General features: G+C 38.8%; 1 protein-coding gene across 7 annotated transcripts in view; it reads left to right on the top strand.

The window, feature by feature from the left end:
* The window catches only part of LOC129203447 (collagen alpha-2(IX) chain-like), a 30095-nt gene extending 20019 nt beyond the window's left edge, over positions 1 to 10076 (top strand). For 6 of the 7 annotated variants that reach the window (XM_054817936.1, XM_054817940.1, XM_054817937.1 and 3 more), the window contains 3 exons: positions 3080 to 3173; positions 7028 to 7100; positions 8647 to 10076. In XM_054817936.1, the coding sequence (XP_054673911.1) occupies positions 3080 to 3173; positions 7028 to 7100; positions 8647 to 8824 (345 nt within the window). In that variant the 3' untranslated portion in view covers positions 8825 to 10076. Of the gene's footprint in view, positions 1 to 3079; positions 3174 to 7027; positions 7101 to 8646 lie in introns of those variants that run through there. The other variant, XR_008576034.1, reaches the window with a different exon arrangement.
* Positions 10077 to 26379: the final 16303 nt, after the last annotated feature.

Here is a 26379-nt window from a genome sequence, read left to right as displayed (position 1 = left end):
CCAGCATCATCTTTCTATCACTTTTGAAGGTGTTCATGGTGTTCAAGAATGGTGCTAAATCCTTTCCTTCCTCCCTTCTTTCATGGGCTTCTGGAAAATTATATATACGCGGTATCATTCTGAAAAATCTTTTATGAGCGTACACTGTCTCAAGGCTGTGTGCCTGGCAAGTAAACAGGGACACTGGGAAAAGGCATATTGTGAGGCAGTGCATCTGACACAATTCATGCACCATTTTCACAAAGGAGAAGCTGCGAAATGGCATGAGCATAGGAAGTCTTTGGAGCTGGAAGGCATAGCTCAGCTGAGTAGCCTGACTAGTTAGTTGGCTGTTGCGGCTTACATCATTGCAAATCTCTCCTATCCATTGTTGCAAAATCAATTACTAGATTTACGTTATTAAGGTAGACGGCCCTCATCACTGATGACTTCAAAATCCTCAAGCCCACAAACTGTTTCTCTTGCAGAGTATGAGGTGAATTAATGGTGCCCATAGAGCAGCTAATGAAAATTCAAAATCTGTTCTGAGGTGGTTTCTGCCTTTTTCTTTTATTTTAAGTAATAAAGCTCAAAATTATTAGAAGTCATCTTGCTCTTAATAGGGTATTTGGTACAAGTACTGCAGGTAGACTTTATCCTCTAAAATAAATTGCTATATACTGTAAGTTCACTGAAGTATAGATTAGTTTTTATAATTCTGCTGTTTAGTTTCCAAAAGCCTGTTATACTCTGGTCATATGCTGTAAAGAAAAAATGTAGCACTTCATTTAATACTGCCAAGTGGTCCTACAGGGAAATGTGATTTGTGTATTATAAATGTCCTAGGAAATCATGTAATTTCATTTTAGAGAGATCCAAATTCAATAACATATACTTGGTGTTACAGAATAAGTTATGGTGTAAGGGTGTATTTCTATGGAATAATGTAAAAAAAATTGTGCAATAACTATTAATTTTGTGTTGACTGATTATTTTTCTGTCTGATGAGGAATGAGAGAAAGGACATATGAAAAAAATTATAAGCAAGACATGAAAGATTTTTACATTAAGAAAATGGAGTTATTGATTTACATTGTGTTAATATTCACCAAGAATAATATGTGACCCTGTAGAAATTATAGTACCGCTATATCAGAAGGATTTTATGAATTTAAAGGATGTATTTCTTCCTTTCTTCCCTACTTTATAACATAAAACTGTTGTTTTAAAATTGATTAGGTTACATTTCTCTAACATGCAGTTGAAACTCATGGAGCAATGTCCAAGCTTATTTTAGCCTATTAGATTTTTATTCTGACTCGCATAATTAAATAACATTGGGAAAAAGACTTCCATGTCACACACAGTCTATTTGCAGTGGGACTCGTGTGGAAAACACCGAAGGGGGACTGTGTTTCTCATTAAGACTGAATTATTTAGTTCTATTCCTGTGGTTTCTGTTGCAGATGAGTTATTTGAAATGGAAACCTCTTCCCCAAGTGTCGTGCTCATCTTAGAGGTTTACAGATCTTAGAATCGTAGAATGGTTTGGGTCGGAAGGGACCTTTAAAGGTCATCTAGTCCAACCTCCCAGCAATAAGCAGGGACATCTTCAACTAGACCAAGTTGCTCAGAGCTCTGTACAACCTGACCTTGAATGTTTCCAGGGATGGGGCATCTACAACCTCTCTGGGCAACCTGTTCCAGTGTTTCACCACCCTCATCGTAAAAAAATTCTTCCTTATGTCTAGTCTGGATGAGAGTCTAGATGAGAAATTGAAGCTTACTGAATATCTCTGTTCTTGCACATGTGCCTCAGGCCTCCTCATGAGAGCAAGCCCAGCAGGATCTGACCTGCCACGTCTTTCAGATTCACTAGATTTTACTTATTTCCTAAAGTATTCATTGTCTTAATCCAAAAAAGTGTCACTTCTTTCTAAAACCAATGAATTAAAAAGTTAACTTTAAAATGTCACTAAAAAAGATTATGTAGTGTGGTTAAGGGATTAGTTGTTTCCCCAAAGTAACCACAGCTCTTGAAAGTGTTATTTGTGTGGACAAAGCTGACTGTTCGTTATCGCTGCTTATCACTGTCCTTCCCTTTGCGCTGTGAGAGAACCCAGGCAGACGTACCCATTGAGGGGTTTGTGCCTTGGCACAAGGACACAAGGAAGCGTGGAGCTTTTGTGGATTCAGACAACTAGTGCTATAAAAAGCATTCTGGTCTCTTTCCCATGAGATGCATAAATATTGATATCTAGCAGAACCAGGGTGTCTGTAAGATAAGGAACTTCTTCTTAGGAGGATTTCAAAGCTCTGTGCAGTTTCATCTGTATGCCAGATGTCACTGGCAGACTTTATGACAGCTTATTCACTGTTTAGTAATATATAATAATGTATGGAAACAATACATATGTATAAAAAATATATATATATAAAACCACATGTATGGGCATTTATAAAAAGTGTAAGATTTTTGTCAATAACATGATTTGATTTCCCTTTGTGTCCATTGGTAGCTGTTAAAATATTTTAAAGAAGAAACAGCTATGTTCAAATCCAAGGGTTGAAGTAATATTTTAAAGAGGACAAGAAGTCTTGTATCAGAAACACTTGGTAATGTTTTAGGTCCCAAGTTCACAAGGGATTGCTGCATCTCTGAGACACAGCCATCAACTCAGATTGCTTAGCTTGCTTTTTCTGTAGATAATTTTTCTACCTGAAGTTTTTGCTAGACATTTTGACCACCTGTAAATATTTCACATTTGAAAATCTTTCTATGTCATGCGTTTTATCACACTACAAGACTGCAGAATTTCCACTGGGATCTGTCACCTGAGGATCTAGCATAGATAGAAGTGAATGAAGTCTTTTGCTTGTTTCACAATAGCACTAGAAAAATGGTTTTATCTCATTTTAGGGCTTAATTAGGAGCAAGCCTATATGAGATTACTACAACTAGGATATGTGCATTCATTGTCTGCAGTTCATCACCCCCCACAATGGGTCTTCTGGGCCAAGTTTGTGCACTAAATTTACATTTCATCAGCAGCAAGAAATCATAGAGTACTTACCTGCTGTCTTTATTTTTTGTTTCTAGATGGATGATTCTGGATTGTTTCACATGCTAAATGTCCATGGTGGACAATATAATGAAGCATTACAAAGATTTCAGCTCTGCACTTTGTGCTATGGTAAGACCAATACAGTATTTTGAATTGTCATTAAAGGAGAAATACAGTATTATGTAGAGTTCCCTAGTGAAGAGCAGCGAGGTAAGCAAAAGGGCTGAGGCCTTCCTCTAGCCTAACATAACCCTAGCAAAATTATTTAGCCTTGTTTCTTATTGACGTGTTGAATTCCTAAAGTAGAATCTGTTTCCAGTCAAAATTATTTACTGGCAACCTATCACCTGCATTGTCATGACTGCTAAATCCATTTCAAAGGAAAATACTTAAATTGGAAGAACATATTTGTCCACCTTAAGCTTCATCAAATGTGGTGTTAAACATCTAGAGCTATTTCCTTACTCCTACCTTTCTGGAACCTTCTACCTAAGATGAGGACATGCTTTTCTTTCAGGGTGTTTGAATCCTTGTCAGACCAGAATGCCTGGTTGAAAAGAATGCAGTTACTTGAATTGCATCCTAAAAGCAAGTGTTAATTAAATGTAACACAGCACAGCTACCAGTGTCCTTCAGCTTTAAAACCCTGCATGGCAAAGTTTACTAGCCTTTAAGAAGCTATAGCAATGATGATCAATGCTGCCTTCTGTGAAACCAGTATCTTCCCAGACTAATGTAGACAGGTAGTAGGGCTAGGACCTGTATCCTTCTCTCCTTCCTTTTCCTTATTCTTCAGAAGATCATTTCTAGTCTTTCCATCACTATGTAAAGCTGGAGAGTACCCCTATGTATTCCTACTGGGACACGCAGTGGTCAGAAAGACAGATGATGTGTTAACAAGGAATACTTCATTTTGTGACTCGGCTAATGGTCTGACGCTCATGGCATGTGAAGTCCCCTGACTTCTTTACGATGAATCTGCAGTGCAGCAGCTATTAGCACACCTAACAGCTTGGGAGAAAGACTGGATATTCTGCTGGAATCTGGATAATCTACTTGCATGTTCTGTGTCTGAGTTGGATTTACTTTTCATAGAATGCAGTTTGAAAGATTAGCAAATGTTTTAAAAGTCTTGACTGCAGTCATTTTGCAATTTTTGGAATGTTGATCAACTTGGGCTCCTGACCAGAGTCTTCAACAATTCAAAGGTCACCAATATCACAAAGACTGTCTTCTGTGAAGAACATCATTGTGAAGATTGACTCTTGTGTTTTCTGCAATACAGGGAAAAGTTGCAATTCTGAAAAAGCAATTTTCTTTTCTTGACCCAAAGTGCTTTTTCAAAAAGCATTGATTTCTCCTCTTAGTGCCAAAATATTTTAGGTTTCCTCAAAAAGCTTCCAACAGTTGTATTAGTTAAGAATGAAACTTCTATTTAAATAGCCACATGAATACTTTCTGACTTGTTGCCCAAACGATAAGAAGTTGCTACGGTAGGTCTGTGTAGTGATACCTGTCATACCAACAAAATTAAATACCTTATCAAATGCATACTGAAGTAAACAGGAGAGGGTTTGGGTTTTATTGATTTTAATGGGAAGTAGGGACCTGGTTTCACATTTTTTCTACATCTTGGTTTTTTTTTCTTAAACCTGTCCGAGAATAAACATTTATAATGTAATTAACTCTATTCCTGTAATCTTTTTTATTTCAGTGGGAAATAGAGTACCAATTGTCTTGCAGAACCTGGTGCATAATTATGTGTTTCGAGTCAGCTTTTATTTTCCTAACATACACTGGGATCTTTCTAATGGTTTTGTTCTTTTTTTTCCTTTTCATTTAAAATTGACCATGTTGACACTTTAGATCTGTAATCACATTTCTTGTTACATATTTGCTTTTTGATTTGTCTAGAAAAATGCTAATTAATTATACATTCTTTTGCAAACAAATGTAAACCAGATGCTTTTTGTGAACGTCCCAGGTCCCATTTACTGAGGGCATATGCGGATGCTGCATTCATTCTGGATAGTTCACAGAAAATGAGTGGTGCTGAATTTGAGCAAGTCAAAGACTTCATGAGCAAAGCAGTCACTACATTCAACATTTCTTTGAATCCAAAACCATCTGTTGTAGGGGATAGAATAGCTGTGGTGAGCCATGCGCTATTAGATTTCAAAGCAGGCATGGAGAAGAGGCCAGAAAAGAAAGAATTTGACTTTGTTACCTACTGCAGTAAAAACCAAATGAGAAGATATATTAAAGAATCTCTTCTACAGCTGAATGCAGAGGCTGTCGTTGGCTATGCCATACAATGGACAATGGCTAATGTTTTCTCAGGGACTCCCAATCTAAGGCCACTCAAAGTTATCATCATTATATCTGCTGCAAAAACAAGTCAGTGGGACAAAGGAACATTAAAAACAAAATTCCCTGCAAGCTAAGTGCCAAGCCTATGCACTGCTTGCAATTTCACTAGGAAAGTCCTATGACAGAAATTAACTGGAAGAGTTTGCAAGCACTCCTCTGGAACTATATTTGGTTCAGCTTGGCAGAATCCACTAGCCTGAACTTGATTATGTAATGAGGTTTCTGAAGGCATTCATACATTTCCTCAGGAGTAAGTTACTACATCACAGGTGGTGGTGGGTTTTTTATTTTCCTGTGAATTTTCAGCATTCTGCAAAAGCATTGTGTGGATAAGATTGGTCTGTACTCATGCATGTGTGTTGCTGGGCAGGTTATATTCATTCTGCCTTCACAGAGGTCTTCAGCCACATTCTTTGAGTAAAATCAGGGATTATATCCATCCTCCTTCATTCCAGGAGTCTGTGTTTTGGTGACTAACATTTGTAGGGCCTATTGTTTGCCATCAATTTCACAGAAAGTTTAGCCAGGAACAACTGATGCAGTGGATATGGCTTTGATGCTGGAAGAAGCGCTGCTAAGATTGCCATTGCCATGGAGCACAGCTGCTTTTCTTTGCCTAGAAACACCCCTCATTTGGGGAAATAAATATTTGGTTTTAAAAATGTTCTTTTCAAAAGCACAAACACCACCAACTTTCTCGTGCAGAGCACCCTCACCATCAGATAGTTAAGGTTTTCCATTGCCTTTAGATCCTAACATCATGGAGACCTGTGGATTCTAATAGGATAGAAATTCCTCAGTGCTGTTCCTTGAGTTACTTTGTCCTCATCATATGTTGTATATTCAGCAACGAAAACGTGTAGCTGGAGAGCAAAATCAGCTATCAGCAGGGTTGTTTAAATACAGGCCAATGGAGAATGCAAATGGTAACTGAGTTCAGAATTCATTTTATAATGCATATATGGAAATCCTGCAACACTGCTGGGAGCTAGAAGGAAAAATTGACTGTGGGGTTAAATGCTCTATATTGGAGTGAATATTGACAAATGCCATGCTCCCATTAAAGATCAACTCCAGCCAGCCTTTCAGTGGGATATAGATACTTCTGCCTCATCACTCAGCTTTGGAAGTCCAAGACCTAACTTTTTTGCACCAGTAAAAATATAAAATCTGTCAAATGAAAATGAGAACAGACTAATGATTGCCTGTATCCTCTACAAAGTGTGTTAAATTGTGAATATAGACCACATTAAAAGACATCAGACGTTATGTTATTCATAGAGTTTGTTAGTGGCTTTTAGCTAAAAAGTCAGAACAACTTACTAAGGAAATAAGTAAATAAATAATATACTATAAACAGAATCCTCACATTCATCTAAACCTGAGTTTATTTAGGTCCTTTATTTTTTCATTCGAGTTAGTTACACTTTCTCCTATTGATGGGTGCAGAATCAGACCACCATAGCATTCATCTCTCTATATTTAGCGTTTGTGATATGTGTATAAAATTACTAAAGTCACTTGATTTGCAGCTATTCTTGGATAAAAGGCCAAGCTTTGCCAAAATATTCTAAATCCCACAAAACTAATGAATTTTGTTACTGTCCAAACAGGTGAGGACAACTACCCACCAGAAGAGCTCAAGGTCAAGTGCAGCAGACTCTGCTTTCAGAGCCAAAGACCTGTGTAAGTCCATTACGTAATTATTTGAATATCAGTGGGTTAATGGTGAATAAGATTTGCTTTCAGAGCACTCCTTGTTGGGTGTTTTCAACAAGTTTTTTGTTTGATTGGTTAACAGTCTGCTTCATTAGCAAAGATAGAGTGGAACTGGACCGTAATAAACACATTAGAAATCAACAGCATACCATGTTATGTTTTAAAACAAGTCTAAAATTGTCATAGAAAATGAATGATATCCCTTGTAGTATTTTTGTGTTTTAAACGTAACCTTTGTAGTCACCCAAAACTATACATTGTGCCCTTCTGAAAATTTCCAAGTGCCATAATGTATTTTAATATTAAAATGCTACTTTTTTGTTACACGAAGGCTTAAATATAATGAGGAACGAGAAACTGAGGAAATCAGTCACTGATAGCAGCCAGTTTTGTGACGACTCCTGCCAAAGGCGTTGGTTGGTTCTGGAAGTGAATCTAAGTGCGAAGGGCTCACTTTCAACGCAGAGATTCGCTAGGGAATTGCCCAGCAGGACACACACCAGAAAAGTGCTGCAAAAGGACTGCGAGGCCAGTGTTCAGGTCACCAAAGGAAACATGAAGGCAAAATGAAACATGAAGACGCCAAGCCATTATCTTAAGGGTTACTTCCCTGAAGTGCAACTAAGAACAATGTGAAAGTTCCTGAAATTTTCCTGATTTGCATTGCTACTGTATAGACCATAAGAATCTCTGTTATGTAGGCAGGCATATTGTCAGCTTAGATCTACTTATTAGGGCAGCTTTAGCATGAGCCTGGGGAAGAATCTGAATTCTTGGTTTAGAATAAAATGGTGATAATAATGAGCAAAATCAAAGCTTTTGAAATCTTTTCCTCCTGCTCCTGGAGGAAAATAGCTAAAGCAGCTGGTTGAGAGTTTTTGTTTCTGTTTTCTTACATTTAGAAAAACCATCTCTTATTTGCAGTCACCCTGTTCTGAGTTTTCTCTAGCAGCAGTTCACCTATACATTACCTTGGATCATGGCTGATAATAGCAGTATCATTGACTTGTAAGAATCAGCTTTGTTTCTTATTCTCACTGAAGTCTGTGTTTTCTTGAGAGCTATATATACATTCTTCTGCACTTCCGTGCACTGTGCAAAAGCATTTCTAACCTTCGCTCACACTTTTTAAAACTATATATGGATCAGTTTTTGAGACTTAGTTTTTCAAGAGAAGTGACTGCAAGCGGTCAGAAAAGAGAACATTGTTCGGATACCAAGACAACGTATGTATTTTCTTGTTCTGTGTATAAAAATGTTGCAGTTATCATAAGTGGCATCTTTGGTGGAGGAGAGGGAAACAACACCATGCCAACTGAAAATGTATGCTTTTTTTTCAGCCTATTAAATTGTATTTTCAGCCTGTTTTTTTTCTGTTATAATTAGGCATTCAATTCTGTCAACAGGCTTGAGCAATGTTCTTCAGAAATTCACTTCCCTTCTGATTTAGAGGGAGCTACCTGCAAATGTTTTATCACCACACTTCCTGATTGTGTCCTGTGTTTATCTCTAGCTTTGAAACAGAAGAGATGTCTGCAGACCATGTCACCATAGAGGCTACTTCATTCACTCCTCCCTGGTACTCAAGAGGATTATTGCAGACTGATAGAAAATATATTCCTTTAAGAACAAGAGTTTTCACTGAGAAGAAACAAAACTGGAGTAACTGGAAATTTAAGGCACAGTTTTAGGAAATGTGAAGCCCTTTATCCCAGCTGAAGACAGTGGGGGCTGTGGGTGAAAGTAGAATCCATATTTGAAAGAAACAAGCAAGAAGGGAAAACAGTAACATCATTACACCAACTAGCCCTAGATGGATCCTAATTCATCCTTAGAATACCAAGTGGAAGGAGGGGATCTCTTCTCCAACCTTGCCCCTGCTTCAAGCTGATCTTTTAATTACTTTTCTCCTTCTCTATTTGCAAGTGAATGATTCACATCAACCTGTGTCCATATTCACAGAACCCTCTCTGAGGGGGGTGGAAAGCCTGATGCTTTCTCTACTGACCTGCTCTGTCTTCCCTACTAGCCTTTTAAAGCACACAGTTGCATTTTGGTTTCTTTCAGGTTTATGCTGTTTCCAAGACTTAAGTGAATACAAACTGAACTGCAGAGTAGGTATCAGAACAGTCAGTTGGTGCTTAGCTAAAAGGAGCAGACCTTGTTCTGGAAAAAGTCCTGCAAATCATTCATAACTTTTTCTTGAATTGAGTTTCTTGAGAACGGGTTTTGGGATTTTGCAATCAAGTATTAAATTATGCTTCAGAAATTTTTCCCGGATTCTTTCTAACTTTCATGCCCTTCCCAAGGTGTGAATACAAACTGCAGATACCATGTTGTAAGAAGAAGATCATCAGTACTATGATGAGATGAAATGGCTTTCCCATGCAATTTTCTGCTATCCATCGTCCCTTAAGAATGCATTAGCAATGTTTGCTGAAATCATGAGCTGATAATGGCTCTTTTGAAAACTGCTAGATGAGAAGTTATTTTTAGCACTATCTGCTATGAAAAATGATGAGGAATGCAGAGAGACACTTGGGCAGAGGGACGCCAGAAGGCAGGGATTTCAGGTCCTTCAGAGAGAGGTTTAGAGACAGTATATCAGACTATATCTGAATAATTGCAGATGGAGTTCATGGATTCTCCACTTTCCATATCCTTAGCTTTTCCATTTTTCTTCTTCCTGCATCCTTAAGAAGGGAAAGTGGGTTGTGTTTCGTTGTTAGGGACTAAAATGCTCCACAGTGATGAGAGATGTTTTATTCCCATCTATTTCCATCACAGGGTCCTACAGGAGCTCTCATTAAGTCTGTGGGCTCAATCAAGTATATCAGCTGGGAAGAGATTTCTTCAACAAAATACATGCTATCGTAAATACAAAGAGCATGCAGAAGATGGGGAGAAATAACTGAAGAAATAAATTTTTGTTGCATAAAGAGATGTTTTAGTTTGCTTTGCTTCTCAGATGTCTGGGAAGGGGAAAGGAATGTGCTCCCCTTAAAAGGCACGCAGTAACCTGAAGGCAGGCAGAAGCGGTTCATGATTTTACTCTGGAAGTACGCTGGAAGATGTCTGTTCTTTTCAATGTTTTAGACAACAAGATCACTAGAAAGATCCTTGTTTCGAAATTACAGTACCTGTCTCTCGTGCCTCAGAGATTTAAAAGATCTCCATTGCTTTCAGAAACCTGAAAATGTACTTGGGGTCTGATGTTAATATGGTTAATATGTAGCCTCTGTACTGCTCAGGTGAGGCTATTGAGAAGCTGCATTCTACTACAGTGTTCAGTTCATCTGGGCTCTTTACTGGTGCTAACTGATTTGCAAGGTGCTGTGAACTTTGTGGTTTATTTTTTCTCTTGTTGCTATTAAGCTACATTGCAGGACTTCCATTTATCTCAATGTCTCTGCTATAATGTGTATATACTTCCTTATTAAAATGTTCTGCAGAAAAAGCATCCATAGAACAATTTATTTCAGATGAAAGAGTGCTGCAAAGTAAAAATTAAATTTGATATATTTGTGAGAGAGCATATGTATTTCCCCTTTGCAATTTACAGCATCATTCGTGCCTCACAAAATGGAATTGTCCCTCGGAGATGCAAGAATCTGGGAAATGTGAGGTCAGAGTACAAGAAAAAGGAGTTTTCTTTATCTTCCAAGACTCCTTGCAAAGAGCTGGGCCATAATGGAGTTCTGATACAGAAAAACAGGAGAGATTTGTATAGAGAGAACACATTTGTTGCATTTGAGTTATGTAATTTCAAGTCATCATAAAAATGAAAAACATGATGACTGCTCAAAGGTTGCACATTTCATGAAGCTTCAGATAATGATTTTAATAAATTAACAGCTAGAAATGAGCATGTGCCATAGCTCTTTATAGCTTCTTAATTATAATTATGTCCAACACAGAATATCAGCTTCTTTTTACAGATAAAGCTAAAGATCTCAAGAAAATAAGGAGTCCATTCTGATATCATTAAAATTACCATGTCACACATTGCATTCTTTAATTTGGAGTTGTGCTGTACCCAATATGACATGAAAGAATGGTTTTAAAATTGTGCTCCAAAACAAAAATATATTTTTACTTTATTAGAATTGCTAATAGAAATACCTTAGACATGTCATATGTCTATAATAATGGGTTTCTCGCTGATCTAAACTTCTCTTAAAAGTAAGTTACTGGACCTGTTTTACAAAAGGAGTCTAACATTAACTTTATAGAAGAGATTCTTTTTCATGTTATCTCTGTAAAAGAAGAATTGGATCTGGGTATTCTGGGACTGGTTACTGTTTCTTTTATTAAGCTATAAGAATCTGTAAGGTGAGTATGGGGGAATAAGGAAACAGCACACTATCCATTCTACTGTTCGAGAGGTCTTTTCTAAAGAAGATGGGGTAGAGAATGAACACTGCAACATTTGAAAAAATGCTTTCTCCTGTGCGAAGTTCCTTGGTTTTGTTCTTTGTTCATTTAAATAAAATAAAATATAAAAAAAAAAGTTAATACTCTAATTACAAGCAGTTGCATCCTTGGCCAGGCTGGGAGGGTGAGGAGGAAAAGGCCGGAAAGAGAGGTTCTCCCATTCTGCTCTCTGCCATCACCCCAGCTGTCCTGCTTCTGCCTGTAAGCATATTCTCAGCATCCTTTCTCTTCTTTCTCCTCACTCTTTCACAGCACAGTTGAACACTGAAATCCATTTAATTTATAGTTCTGCCAGTTGTTCTTTCAAACGCTTCTTTTTGCTCTACCACAGTCAAAGAAAATAATTCAAAATGTGACTGATCATTTATAATAAGAAATTTGCCTCTATTTTAACTATTTCACAAAACCCAAATCCAAACAAACAAAATCTCAATGAAGTACTTGGAGACGTATTAATTCTGTGCCACAGCTGAAGTTGTTTGATCCCTCTGCTTTTATCTTTGTGAAGCTTACCATTGATTCTTGCTTCACGTGTCTTAACGGGTCTAGCATAGAAGCACTTGGACTTCCGTGGTGATGATTGCACTGTAAAACCTAAGGAATCTCTAAAATGAAATGGATGCATGTAATCATCCATTACCATGGCTGGATAAGTGTGATGTGTCTCCTGGACAGCACGGGTTGCAGCTGAGCTCACACCCTGCTCTTCCTTTCAACAGGGGATTAAATTAGTCTCTAGCCTCTGTACTGCTGCTCAGCTTCGTAAAGTCTGCAGGAACTTCACAACTCGTGAAGAAGTAACTCATGTTGTTCTGTGTATTTATGAATTCATTTCATATTCAATGGTCAGTATTTTAATGAGGTAAATAACTACATGTGTTTTGTTCTTGCAAAGTCACCTTTTCACAGAGTGCGTACATGGATGAAGTTCATTTCTTTTGCAGTTTAGCCCATCTGACCCAGTTGCCTTCAAAGATGTAATATTCTCCTTATGATCATTTGCAACAATAACATCAACCATCCTTGATTTGGGGTTTGAGAACAAAGTTGTGTCTATAATTTAGCTTGCTTGCCTAATTCTCAGTTCTTTGTCTCCCCTGCCATTTTTAGCCGTACTCTTCTTGTCCTCTTCTTTCGTTCCATAAATCCTCGAAAGACCACTTTGGCAGTCCCTTTCTTTTCTGTGTACCTAAGAATATTGACTTCTTTCTTCTTAAATATGCTAGCAAAGTCTCTTGTGACATAGTCTCTTCCCAAGAGACTATACTTGGTCTTTCTTACCAAATCACTTCTAGGTAATACCCATGGAATACATTGTAGTAATATTCCGTTTCAGTTTATTCTAGTCTCTGATTCTCTCCTTCAAAACCCAGTTTTTACAGATATATGTAGATGAAGGTTTTATGCATACTTATCTCCTTTGAAGCTGACCCTTTGAAGAAATGAATGAGCAATGGAAATCATAAGGTGAGAAAACAGGTTTCGTTTCAGTCATTACCCCTACCCTGCAATCTAGAGTGTAAGTGCTAAAATGGTGTCACCTGGAATAGAAGAGTCTCTTGGAGACTCCAACTAGCACAGCACAACCTCATCACAGTAGAGGATGAAAACCAGTGATTTTTAACACTTTACTTTTCCTCCACCTTGGTGGAGAAGAAAGTCTGGACCATTATTTCCACAGGTAGAAATAGAACTTTTCTTTCCGCTTTCAGAGCTGTTGCCAGCTTTACTTTACTTGCAGTGCTGATGGTTTTCCCTCGATTCCAGAATCAATGGCATGTGGCTGCCTTACAGCACCTGGTCTAATTTTGACAAGAAATAAATTACCTGAGCAAAGCTACCTCTTTGCTTTCTCTATAGCCATTATATACTCCCCCATGAGAGTTTAAAGTTGGAAGACAATGGGATTTGTGATCCTGACTGAATTTTTAAAATCTCAGAATAGTCAAGTAATTCGTAACCGTCTTGTTAACATTGAAACACTTCTGTTTTGATGGAAGACTGAATTCCATTCAGGAAGCTGTTTAAATAAAAATATAATTTTCTCTACCATTATACAGAAACCTGTGCACACGAATAATTATTTTTTTTTACAGGCCATCCCTCTCAGAAAATTCATGCTAGATTTATTGCAAAATCACAGCTTTAATTTCCAACATGCCATTTTTGTATATAGTAGTTTTGTGATTAATAGCCCTTAATGGATTCTTTTTTTTGCTCTGAATTTATTTAAGTATTACTTGAATACAGGCAAACCTTTGGTGTTGACAACAGCCCAAAACAATGAGTTTCATCGCTTAATTACATGCTTTATGAAATAGTACCTTCTTTTGTACATGCTTATCTCATCTTTTATTTGATACTCTATAGTTCTCACTTTATGAGAGTGAGCAAATAGTTATTGCCTACTCAGTTTTCCCTGTCATCTCTTTCTTCAGGCTTCTATTTTCCAGATTTTCCAGTCTAGTTAATTATTCTTTATATGGAAACCATTCTTTAGCCATAATAAACTTCTTTGTGCCTCCCATAGTTGTATTATATATATTTTCATTATTAGGGGGAAGTACAGCTCACATTATTCACAGTAAGAGGGCACCATGGATTTGTTTATTGGTGTATTATCCTATTCTTGCCCTGATAATTCCTGACATTCATTTTAACTTGTGGATCAATACCAAGCACTGAGTTCATGTTTTTATAGGACTGTCTGTTATAACTCTAATGTTTTTTTCCCTGAATAGGTCTAAGCTATTCAGGACTCATTCAGGACTGCTCATTATGAATACAAAGTTATGTCTAGGCTGTGTTTACCATGTGCACCACTTTTACCTGCAAAGAATTTCATTTGACATGGGATCATTCAGTCATCCACTATCAGGAAATCCTTCTGTAAAATTTTTGCAGTCAGTTTTCATTCCCACTGTCCCAAGTAACTTACTGTCTTCAGCTGCTTTGGGCATGCCGCTCTGCCCTTCTTTTTTCTAAGTCACTGACAAACATTATGAACAACACAGGTCTAAGCATAAATCCGCGTGTGTTTCTACTGATAGCTTTCCTCCACTGGGAAAACTAATCTATTCCTAATATAACTTACTGTATTTTAACTAGTATTAAATAATATTTAATAACTGTATTTAACAATGTTAATCTTTGAGAAGATTTTATATCAGGTGACAACGTTAATTATTTTTGCAAGGCTTTCATTGGGAAACTTGTCAAAAGCCTTCTGGAAATCCAAGACAATCAGCCAGACCTGTATTGTTCCCATGGCTAGCGATTCTTTCAAAGATAGGTTTATGATAAAAGACTTTACCTTACATGTTGACTCTTCCTTGATAGAGCACATTAATCAATGCCTTTACCGACTCTGCTCCTTTTTTTCATTCATACTAGTTTGTCTACTGCATACATCAGGCTGGTCAATAAACTCTCCAGAGTTTTTCTGTAAGATGTGGTACCAATTCTGCCAATTTCCATCCTTCTGGTACTAGAGCAGTTTTAAGCAAGAGGCTGCAAACCATAGGTAGCAGTTTGGCTGTTTCATTCCTGATGCCCTTTAAAACATATCACCTTTTAGATGAGAATTTTCTGCTCTTGGCAATTTACTACTGATTGGAACCTCTCCTACCAACTTGGCAGATCTTTCAGGCAGAGAGATACTGTGGCACATCACCTACATGTGCAGAAAAAAGGACAGGATTCTAGCATAGGAACCTCACTGAACTCCTCCATGGTGAACCCAGATGTAAAGTACCCATTTAATTGTTTGACCCCAGGACCTTGTTTTCTTCAAAATCGTCTTTTACACCTTCATCAGTTATTGGCCATACAGACACTGCCAGATTCTCATTCCTGATATATTTGAAAAAGGGTTTATTGTTTGGTTTTATGTCTTGCAGACTTTTTTCCCTGAGAATATATTTTGCCTTGCTTTATTCTATTTTACAGGTGGCTTCTAAAGTTTCTTTTCATCTATTTTTCATTTTACTGTAACTTAGGCCTTTTGAAAGGTTTCTTTTACTCCATAGTAGTCTTCCGTATGCTGGTGTGAATGCGTTAACTGAAAATATTATCTTTGTTTAAATGTCACACAGCAGTGGGATGTCATCATCATGGCAGTTAAATGGAGTGTTTCATTGTTGGGCTTTCCACCTTTGCAGCCTCTGTAATTTCTTTTAACACACCACAGAAGGCATCACCTTTCTGATAAGAAAAATCTATGCCCTCTTTTGATGGGATTCTGTCTCTTCAGCGTCCCTTTTGAGTTTTGCCAACTTCTGCCCCAGGCTTAGTCTGAGGATACAAAGCTTTTATTGACATCAGCCCAGAGGAAACGTCACTGCGAATATCACACTCACACTCTTTAATCCTTTCTCCACTCCCCTAGTCTTTCCTTTAAATATTCTGCCAAAACCGGTCTAACTTTCACTGTCAGCAATGTGGTATCATCTTAGTTTAAATGAAGACCATCTTTCCTGAAGAAGCTACAGAAGTTTTCCCCCGTACTCATTGAACCTTGGTTCTCCTTCCTTACACCATTTTCCTATCAAGACGTCATCTCTTTCTGGCAGTGTACATTATTCTGGAAAACTATTTTGGAAAATATTGTTGTGCCAATCCTGGCCCTTTACCTCCTTTTTAAAAGCTCACATTTTGACCCCATAACATGTTTCCTGTATTATATTTGCACAGTGAGCAGACAATCCACCCTCTGGTGGTCTTTGGCATTACACACCTGGCTGTCACCTACCAAATGCTGTCAGCTGCTTCATTTGTGTTGGTTTGTCTTTTTGCTGCCCTGCCCTGACTTCTCTTGTTTTGACTTAACTCTGCTCTTAAAGATGGAGCGAATGTCAGCTCCTTGTCCTTGCAGTTGAACTGCCCTTTACTCGCTGGATCACTGTGAGCTTTACCTGAACCATGGGAATTTTCTGGCTCGCACATTTACATATAACCTAACAAGGCTGCTTTCCTTGATGAGCCATTAGTGCTTCTATTTAATTAAGGATGATTAATTGGCTGTCACAGTGTCCTATATCTTTGTGCAAAATTCCTAAGCCCAGTTTTGTACTTCAGGGTTTGGGATTAGTTTAGCCAGCTGCTTGAAATGTGTAGATGTGTTCAGAACTGTGAGTGAAACACCAAGTTCTTGGGTCTGAGATGCTTTTGATGAAATATTGATGAAATCTGCTGAGTTGTATCTATCTACTATTCTTTAGGCTTGGGAAGGAGAATAGGGACTGAATCAATGTTGCTACTGTGAGAACACAGATTAAAATTAAAGACAGATCCGGAATTATGTGGGTAAATCAGCACTTCCACTTTAGCCACAAGCCTTCCCTGTTATAGGGAACATAGTGAGTTAGTAGATGGAAAATCTATGTTACTAATAGAGTAGTATTCTTTAAAGATATAAGTTTTGATAAATATTATTGAGCAACACCATTTAGTTTTCCTTTTTTGATTAGCTTGTTAGAAACCTGAGTATCAGGACAGTTTCGAGTTGCTTTATTCACATTGTAACATGTTTTAAGCAAAGCTGAACATGCTAAATCCCGCTAGCTAAATCCCGCTTTTGTCTAAACTGGTACCTAGGTTTCACCAGCTCCTGACAGCTCCACTACAGCTCATCTGTGAAAGGCAGAGCTCAGCAGCAGCAGTTGTATAGGGAGAACAATCGCTATATGCCTTGTCTGTCATCTCACCACTTGTTAATTTAGTAAACACTTCCTCTAAGAGCTAGAAACTTTTCCTTTATTTCCTATTTCATGGCCTCTCTGCAAGCTTTCTTTGTTACTACCGTAAATTTCATTATAGCCACTGGCCTTGCTTTACCTCTGTTAATGTGGGCTTCTTTTAAATTTGTACTTTGTCTGCTTCTGTCATATTTTGCATCCAGGCTGCTTAGGGAAATGCAGATTAATGATTTGTTTTCTTCCACCCTCTGACTCTGTCTTCCTCTCAGCTTTTTGCAGTTCCCTGCCATTATCACCTGACTCTCTCTTCGCTGTTCTGAAAGTGCACCAAAATTTAGTTTTTCTGATAAATTGAAGAAATGTCCTGACATTAACAAAATAAAATTTAAAGGAATCAAACACAGGTCACTACTCTTAACGGGGAGAAATTGTATGAATGAAGGTGAATAACAGCAGCAACAATATAGAAAGATGTGGTTGTTTCAGCGGTCAGGAAGCAAATCTGTCTCAACAGCACAATGTGATGAAGGCCCCAGGTCTCTCCCTGCAGTGCATTGACCAAACTGGTTTACTTTAGACACAGAAATGAATGAGCTTTGTGTACCTGGAGCACGGCGGCAGCTTGTTAGGTGCCACACACCATGGAAAATGTAGACTGACAGCACTGAGCCCAGGGAAAGGCAACAAAAGTGACATAGGGAAGGGCTGAATAATTTGAGTTCAGTTAGCCTTGAAGATAAAGGAGATAGGAAGGAGTAGCAGCGGGCATGATAACGGTCTTCTCAGTGGTATCTTGAAGAAGAAACGTGAAGTGCAAAGCAAGAAGAAATCTGCATAATTTACAGCAGAAGATGTAAATCAGATATGAAAGGGAAATGACAAAGGTTATCAAGACTAGAGTAAATCAATGCTTGCTGGGGATGCTGTGGACTTTCCTTTTCTGGTGGGCTCATAAGAACGTATTATACAAATGTTTCTCAGGGACAGTATAGATATATTCATCCTGCTTCAGACAAATGAACACACTGAATGAGCTCTTTTTTCTTTTACAATTCCTGATCTCCCTGTATTTCCTTAAGCTGCCTTATTCTCTGCTTCTGACTGTCCTGCTTTTCCTAGTAAATTAGCCGATCATTAATGCTATCCCAGTTCTTTCTTGGAGGATGCTGTGATTGCAGTCATTGAAAACACTGACATGGATTTGGGCAAGTAAATGAGCTCTACACCTTGAAAGCTCCTTTGCTAGGAACTGTACAACTGTTATAAGCTGATAAGCACAGCTTTGTGCGGTGAATAATGTTACTGTTTAAGAAGCGGCTATTGTCTCTCCCGAAGATTGTCCTGCCCTGAACCCTCAGAAATGAAGTGCTGCAGACTTCCCCCTTTGCAGCTGTCTACAGCACAGCAGTGCAGTGTGGCTGTCTTTTCCTTACCCGGATCTGAAGGTGTTCCTGAGCTCAAATAAGCCAACTCTGATTTTAAAAGTTCTGGACTACAAGTAAACCTAGGCAACGTCAAAGAAGACCCCACTGTCTTCCTGAAGTGCGGACTAGCACGCAGCAACATTTTTTCATGTGATGAGTCCTCAGTGCAGTATATTGGGGATCTGTGGATCAAAATGCTATTAAATGTGAGAAAAATGCCTACATTTATTAAGCCTTGTGATTTGTGACTCTGCTCTTGGTTTCAGGTATGCCAGTGTGCCCTGTGCCTCCAACTGACATAGTGTTTGCCTTGGACTTTCACAGAGAAATTACACCTCAAATACTTGAAAGAATGTGAGACATGATAACTGTAATAGTCAATGTCACTAAAATCAGAGACAATCACTTTCCTGCAGGAGCCAGAGTCATTGTTGTCTCCTACACCTTGGCTGTCCACGACCTGGTCTGCTTCTCAGAGTCCTGCAACAAGAATAAACACTTCAGAGGTTGAAAAAATCTGAACTATCAGAGATCCTCAAGTGGATGTAATATTGGCAATGCACTGAGGTCACCGCCAGAAACTTTTTCAAGTAAATTATCCAAAGTTCCAACTTGGATATTTCAGCCAGATCCCACCACAAATATGTCTTCTATTAGATGCTGCAGTCCTGAAGCAGAGTGAATTGGATATTTTTCCTGTTGTTTTTGCTTTTAATGATATCCCCAGCAATGAGGGGATAAATAAATTTGGTTGGGTTTGGGGTTTTTTTTGCAGTCAATAAAAAGACCTGCACAGGCTTTCCTGTACAGGAAAGATGTAGAAGAGGACAGCTTGTCAGTTTAACAAAGCAATGTGAAAGGGAGAAAGGAGAGACTACAAGCAGAACTGCAGGTTTCTGTTCAGAATTAGTTTTATAGCATTACAAGAATTAAAACTCTCTAATCTGGAAATCAGTAGTTAGGAAAACTTATGGCACCTAAGGAACCTGGTAAAGAATAGCCTGAATCTGGCTGCCTCCTTATGGTTAGTTGAGAGCATAAGACAATAACAAAGCTTTTAATTGTACCCCCCCAAAAAATCGTAGTTTTCCCACTACTTCCTTTCATGCTGCCTTCCTCCCTCCCTCTCTCTCTTTCCACACCTAATCAATTCTGGTGCGTGTTAGTGGGTTAACAACAGTGTTTATAAGGCTTTTTGCAAGCCCTGACTTTAACAACTTCCTGCCATTTCTTGCAGGATTGTGTAAACCCCTGTGTCCTCTGACTACGTCTCGTAACTCAGATTAGTCCTTGATTTGCTGACTGTGCTGAGTCCTGCAGGGATTCACGGCTGCTCACTGGGTGAGTGTATATCTGACTTTTCCTATATTTGTTTTTCTTTCAACCTTGAGCTCTGCCCCCAGCGGAGTAATTCCACATTATTGCTTTCTTTTCCATTTTTGCTATCAAGATAAACTCCTGTGAAAGGCTGTCTAACATCTGGTGAGAATGCTTTATTTTAAAATATCATTTATAACCTTTGGGGACCATATCTATCCTAGATGTGACTGGTGTAACACGGAGTTTACCTGAAGATGAAATGTGTGCATAGTGTGTGGTTTTTGGATCAGAATTTGTTAGGTAAAAAATTGTATACAATAAAAACTCAAATATATGACTCTCAGAGATTACCAAATAAGGTTGAAACAGAGCAGAATATTGTATTAGAATACGTATTGCGCATAGTATTTTCCTGCAAAGACATACAGAAATAGTAGATTTTCTCCAGAAGAACTGTTTCAAGCTGGTATCTTCTGTGGTAGCTCTAGTAGCTCACTTACAGAAATTCCATTACTTGTTAATCATCATTTCAATTACTTCTTAATTATTTCTCAATTATCTGAGTATAGATGATTGAAAACTTCATCCATCACAACTCAGTTCAGTGCTAGTTTACTTCTAGCTGTGAAAGACAAAACAAGTTTATTCACAGGGAATTTTAGTATCAGCATCTGTACTTAAAGGAAAGGTGATAAAGAGTTTGCTTCATTGTCAGCAATGTGATGTGATTACACAGAAGTGATTATCTGAAGTGTTAAATGCACTGATGGAACAAGTATAATTTTAGAGAGGTAAGATATACCTACCAAACCAGACTGCTCATTTCAGCACATGCTAAACTTTTAGTGAAGCTGATGTGGTTTCCATGCAAGGAGACATCAAATTAATGGGCCCCATCACTTTGTAAAGAGCATTCACTTTTGTGGAGATTTTGGCTGAGCATTTCCTTTGCAAATAGAAATCTTAAATGATACCTCCGTGGAGGCAAAAAGCTCAGCGTAGATCAGGAGTAGATCTTGTCTTCTCCTACCTGTCTAAACATTAAATATGGTCTCCATTTCTAATCAGCACAGATTTGTCACTGACTCAAGAACCCTCCATTAACTCTCAGCCTAGACCCATAACTTCTGTGTTACTGAAGTTAAGGAAGATGAGACCTATTCAGTCCTCGGTGCTACTTCATGCTACTAAATGTGATGTTTCCCAGCCAACAGGCCCGTAAACACAACTGATTCCAAAATTGCAGTAGATGTTTTGTTACAGTGGGTTCTGAGCCATTCCTGAAATGATCCTCTGTGCTGCAGTAAGGCTAGCTGTTAGAGCATCGTGTGGTACTACTATTAATTGTAATGCCTTGTTGTTTAATTGCCCATCCAGTGTTCACTAACTCAGAGAGTTTTCTACATTAATTTCAGTGGATATAGCTTCTGGCCCTCAGTCAACATTTGGCAGGGGGGTAGCCCAGAATGTAGTTAATCCCCTAGGATTGGTTTGCAGGGCTGGATCTGAATGTGATAAAACCTTGTCAGAAACTAAGCATGTGGAAGTTCATATTCTTCAGTGTTTTATTTTAATATACTTTAACTTTTTTATAAAGAGAAGTACTAATTAGTTTATGTTCTTTTATAGACAAATGTAACCCAGATCTCTATCCTTGTAAACATCACAGGTGTTTTCCACCTCAGGAATATGTGAATGCTGATGTCATCTTGGGTAGTTGATGGAGAATGATCAGCAATGAATTCCTTAAAGTTAGAGACTTCCTGAACAAAACGATGCTTTGGAGATCTCCCATCAACATAGTGGGGATAGAGTAGCTATGGTGAGCCATCATGGTCTTTCAGGAGCAGAGAGAAACCAAGTGGAATTAGAAATTTGATCTTGTAAGCTACAATGCTAAAGAATTAATGAGAGTGCTTGTTACAGAACCCTTTCAACATCTGAATGGAGAGGCTGCTGTTGGCTTTGTCATGAAGTGGACAATTAAAAATACTTTCCCAAAAGCTACCAGTCAGAGAAACTACAAGGACATCTTTATTTTATCTGCTGGAGAATCCAGTGAAATCCAGCTAAAAGTGTAATTTTTTTTCCACTGCCATTTTCCTGGGGTATCTGTTCGTATTTTGGTTTTGTATTTGTTTTTAATTAATGAACAGAAACTGCCGACCCAGTAACGTGTCCATAAAAAGATCCCAGTGAAGGCTTTTCATGGCACAAGCCACAAAGAGGTGTGAGGGATGCATAAATGGGAGACAGGCTTTTTTTTCCAATCTCTACTGCTCCACAGATTCTTGATAGAATAGGTTTAGAGGAAATAACATGGTGTAACTGACTCAACACCTTGGCTTTCTTCTATGGCCAGCAAATAGATATTGAAAAGAAAGAATTTTTTGATTAAAAAAAAAAATCTAGGCAAACATTGAAAACAACTTCAAAAAAACTTAACTGCAGCCCTGCTAACCGTTGCTTCCCATGGGTGTAAACAATTTGTGTTAGGAATGCTGTGTGTGCAGATAAAAAGGTGCTTTTAAATCTATCAGTAAGATAACTGTGAGAAAGAGATTTGGGCAATGTAATAACAAATGGTGGAGAAACGCACCCTTGTTATTGCTCAAGCTTAAGTGTATCAATGTTGTGAACAGTAGAAAGTCAAAACCTTTGAAAGTGAGTTCAAATTCTGATGATACACTTGATAGTAAACTTGATTTCTTTGTTCTCCTTTCTTGACAGACTCTTTCAAGAGTCACCAACCGGAAAATCTTCATGAGAGGCACAGCACACACGGCCTCCAGCCACTCGACCACTTGCGAACAGACCCAAGGCTTTTGTGAGTCCTGACATTCATCTTTTTGATTTGACATCGGCAGAGTGGAGGTAGTGCACCAGGCTGCTTGCTTCCAAGAGAAGTTTGATGCTGCAGGCATCAATGTGGGTGCTCACGTGCATGTGCACTAGCATGTGTGTATGTGTACACACGTACTTTACCTTTCATATTGGTGTTCCTGTTACACTGGGGCCCTTTATGGTGAGCTGCGTTTACTTTGGGTGGTAGAAAATGGACAGGAAACGTGAAGCCCCATTAAGACTGTGGGCAAAGTGGGCAGTTGCCTGTAGAGGGAATTGCTGTCGTGTGCCAAGCAGCCCCACTGGTCATGGCAGAGGAGACAGGCTCTGTTGTGTTAGCACCAACTGCTAACTTGTCCCTGCTTTAGCCACTGCCAAGAAGGGGGCCAGGCTGTTTGGGGCAGCTTTTAACCCTGTCGAGGCCACCTCTCCCTGCAGCAGCCAGTGGCATCTTCAACCCTTCTCTTTGGCAGCAGGCATAGAAAGCCATGATCCTCTCCTTTCCCTCTCTGCCCCCACATCATCAGCAAGCCTTCATCCTTCACCTCTCCTTTCCTCCCTGCCAGCATCCCAGGAGCTGCAAGAACCTTGCTGGTGCTGGAGAGAAGGGACGAGACACAGATTCTGGGTGACAGGAGTGGAGGTGGGCTGGAGAGGAGGCCCCACCAGGGCACGGCCTTGAGGGAGAGGAAGAGGAGGGGGAAGAGGCCTGATTTGGTGAGGGAAGGAGAGAGATGCCCTTAACTTGTGTACCACCACCTACAGTTCCCAGACCACCTCTGCATAATTGACACTTTCCCCACACTGTTGAAAAACCTTGAGTTTCCTCTGGCCAGAGACATAACTTTCTGCTATCTGAAAGGAGTTTTGCAGGCATTTGAATCTTGTTTATGAATTGTCCCACAACAGTGTGTTTTCTCTTTTCTGTTAAGGATGACTAGAAATTTAGCAAAAAGTGGTGCATCAGGGTGGGTGAAGTAATGGCTTAAGGTGGCACGTTGTTTGCACACTCAACAAAAGTACTGTGGGTGTGAGCTTTCCTTTTCTTCTCTGTTTGGTACAATACAGTGAATACACTAAGTTTGGTTTTTAAATATATGCATCTAGATGTAGCCACAGGAAGCTCTTTTCACTTGAGTGGATGAAGAAAGCACTTGGTAATTTACAGTATCAAACATGTTAGAGTTTTTGTTCTTGAAATATAGTTTATTAGTCTTAAGACGTCATGGCAGTTTTGATCTACACGACCACTTGGGAGCTGCTATGGGGCTTTTAGCTGGATTTTTTTTTATGTAGTCTTTATTGAAATAGCTTAGTGAATTTTTATACACACCCCCCCCTCTCTAGTAAGACACTCTGAGTTCAAGTGGTTAAAAAATTATGCCATGTAATATTTTTTGGTAAATATACAAAAAAAAAGGGAAGAAGAAAACATTTCTATATAGCAATTTGCTGAACCGGACAAGATAATGCAAATGGATAGGAAATAATCAAAATTCCTTTCTCACTTCATTGCATAGTTGATGAAATGACCAAAAGTTTCTTAACTGTGCTTCCTGCAAGACTGAATTTCTTCCCTTATGTATATGGGTTTAAGCTGAAGGAGAGTTGATTTAGATTAGATGTTAGAAAGAAATTCTTTACTGTGAGGGTGGTGAGGCACTGGAACAGGTTGCCCAGAGAGGCTGTGGATGCCCCATTCCTGCAAGTGTTTAAGACCAGGTTGGATGGGGCTTTGGCAACCTGGTCTAGTGGAGAGTGTCCCTGCCCCTGGCAGGGGGTTGGAACTAGATGATCTTTGAGGTCCCTTCCAACCCAAACCATTCTATGATTCTATGATATTTGTGCTCTAGTCCGACAGTGCTGAAAGATTACCACAAAATCACTAGGGATAAAAACTATCGCCTTCAGAGGACACACGCTTTAAGTGCATTGACCCACTTATCCCAGTTCTTGTGACTGGCTGTAATGGTATGAATTGTTTTACTGGAGCCAACAAGCTAGTTCATGATGGCAGAGTATGCCTAACACTAGGTATTCAAATCAACAGTGTCTACGTTACCTAAAATATGAGAAAACCCTTCATGTTTGATCTAGATATTATTAACAGACTGCCATCTCTTAACCAAAATGCCTCTGAACTGTTTATAAAAAATAAAGAATCAAAAGCCTATAAAAGACATAAGAACTACTGAAACGGTAATCGCTGTGCTGCCTGACAATACTGACGTTTCTCAAGGCTGGGCCAAAGCTCATTTCCCTAACAGCGGTCCCACTGAAGTCTCCAAGATTTCTTATAAGAACAGACGTCACTTTTTGCATACAGTTGACTGGTTATGAAGCTTCATTGCTTGCCCCAGTTTATAACCTTTTAATAATCACTAGAAAATATTTTAACATTGTAGAGATAAGCTGGAATGCAAATTCTTTTTATCCTATAGCCAGCATACAAAACAGTCCTATGTTTGCTACTACTTAAAATATCTTACAAACGTCATATGGTGTCAGTGGATTACAATACCTGAAAATAAACCCTGTTCTACTTCTTTTATCAGTATTTTGTCAAAGAGCAAAACCATTAACCAACCAATGCAGCTGAAAAGGAGATTCCTTTCAGGCGTAAAAGGACCTGTTTAGCACTACAACCACATTACAAGCGCCTCCTTGCTACTCTGTGATACAAGTGGCCTGAGAAAACCTACCTTATTCCTGAATTCATACAACATAAAGAGGCAAAATATTTAAATCTCATATATAGCGTCAGGTCCTCTATACAATCGAAGAAAAAACTTTGTTTAGCGTAACAGAGAGCACAAATGAGACGGTCTGCATAGAAATGGCATGCTGTTCTTGAGCTCACTTCCTCTTTTGAACACATTAAACTTGGGGCAATGTCTACCTGCTACACTGAATTGTCCAAATAATGCAGTCTCTAATGAGAAGCAGGTAGTCTCTAAAAGCATTCATCCTCAATCAGGTTTCTTTTTCCAGTGAATTCTGAGACAAGTCACATTATTTCATGTGTTGTCTCTTCAGAGAACCCAATTCACAAGTTAAGAGCATTCCCTGCTTCCAGCAAACACTATAGAGCAGTAGGCTTCCATATTTTTCCAGCTACCTTCAAAAAAATGTATGTCAAATTAGTGCTGTTTGTTGTCAGTGACCTTCTGAGTCCATCCATGAAGAGGGGGTGAATCAACCTGGTTTAGGGGTAAATAACCTTCTGTCTCTGTAAAGCAGAACCTGGAAATGCAGGTAAGGAAAAAAATACCTCATAGCATAAAGCTTAAGACAGGGAGATGAAAAAGGATTTGGAAATCTGAAAATCTGGATCAGACAGTAGAAGAGTGGTGGGAAAGTTCACTGCCCGGTCTGACCTCCAGAACTGCCTCTCACATGAACATTGCATAATGAAAAAGTGCTTTCTGCTGAAAGCTTGTGTTTTGACTATTTCTGGTATCTATCGTACTCAGTGACAGAGAACACCGTCCTGGTGGTGCTGTTTTAGGTTCCCAGGACAGCAGAGCT

Source organism: Grus americana, chromosome 2 (assembly GCF_028858705.1).
Source record: "Grus americana isolate bGruAme1 chromosome 2, bGruAme1.mat, whole genome shotgun sequence".
NCBI lineage: Eukaryota > Metazoa > Chordata > Aves > Gruiformes > Gruidae > Grus > Grus americana.
The sequence above is the reverse complement of the archived record's forward strand: the minus strand, read 5'-3'. Positions and strand labels throughout refer to the sequence as shown.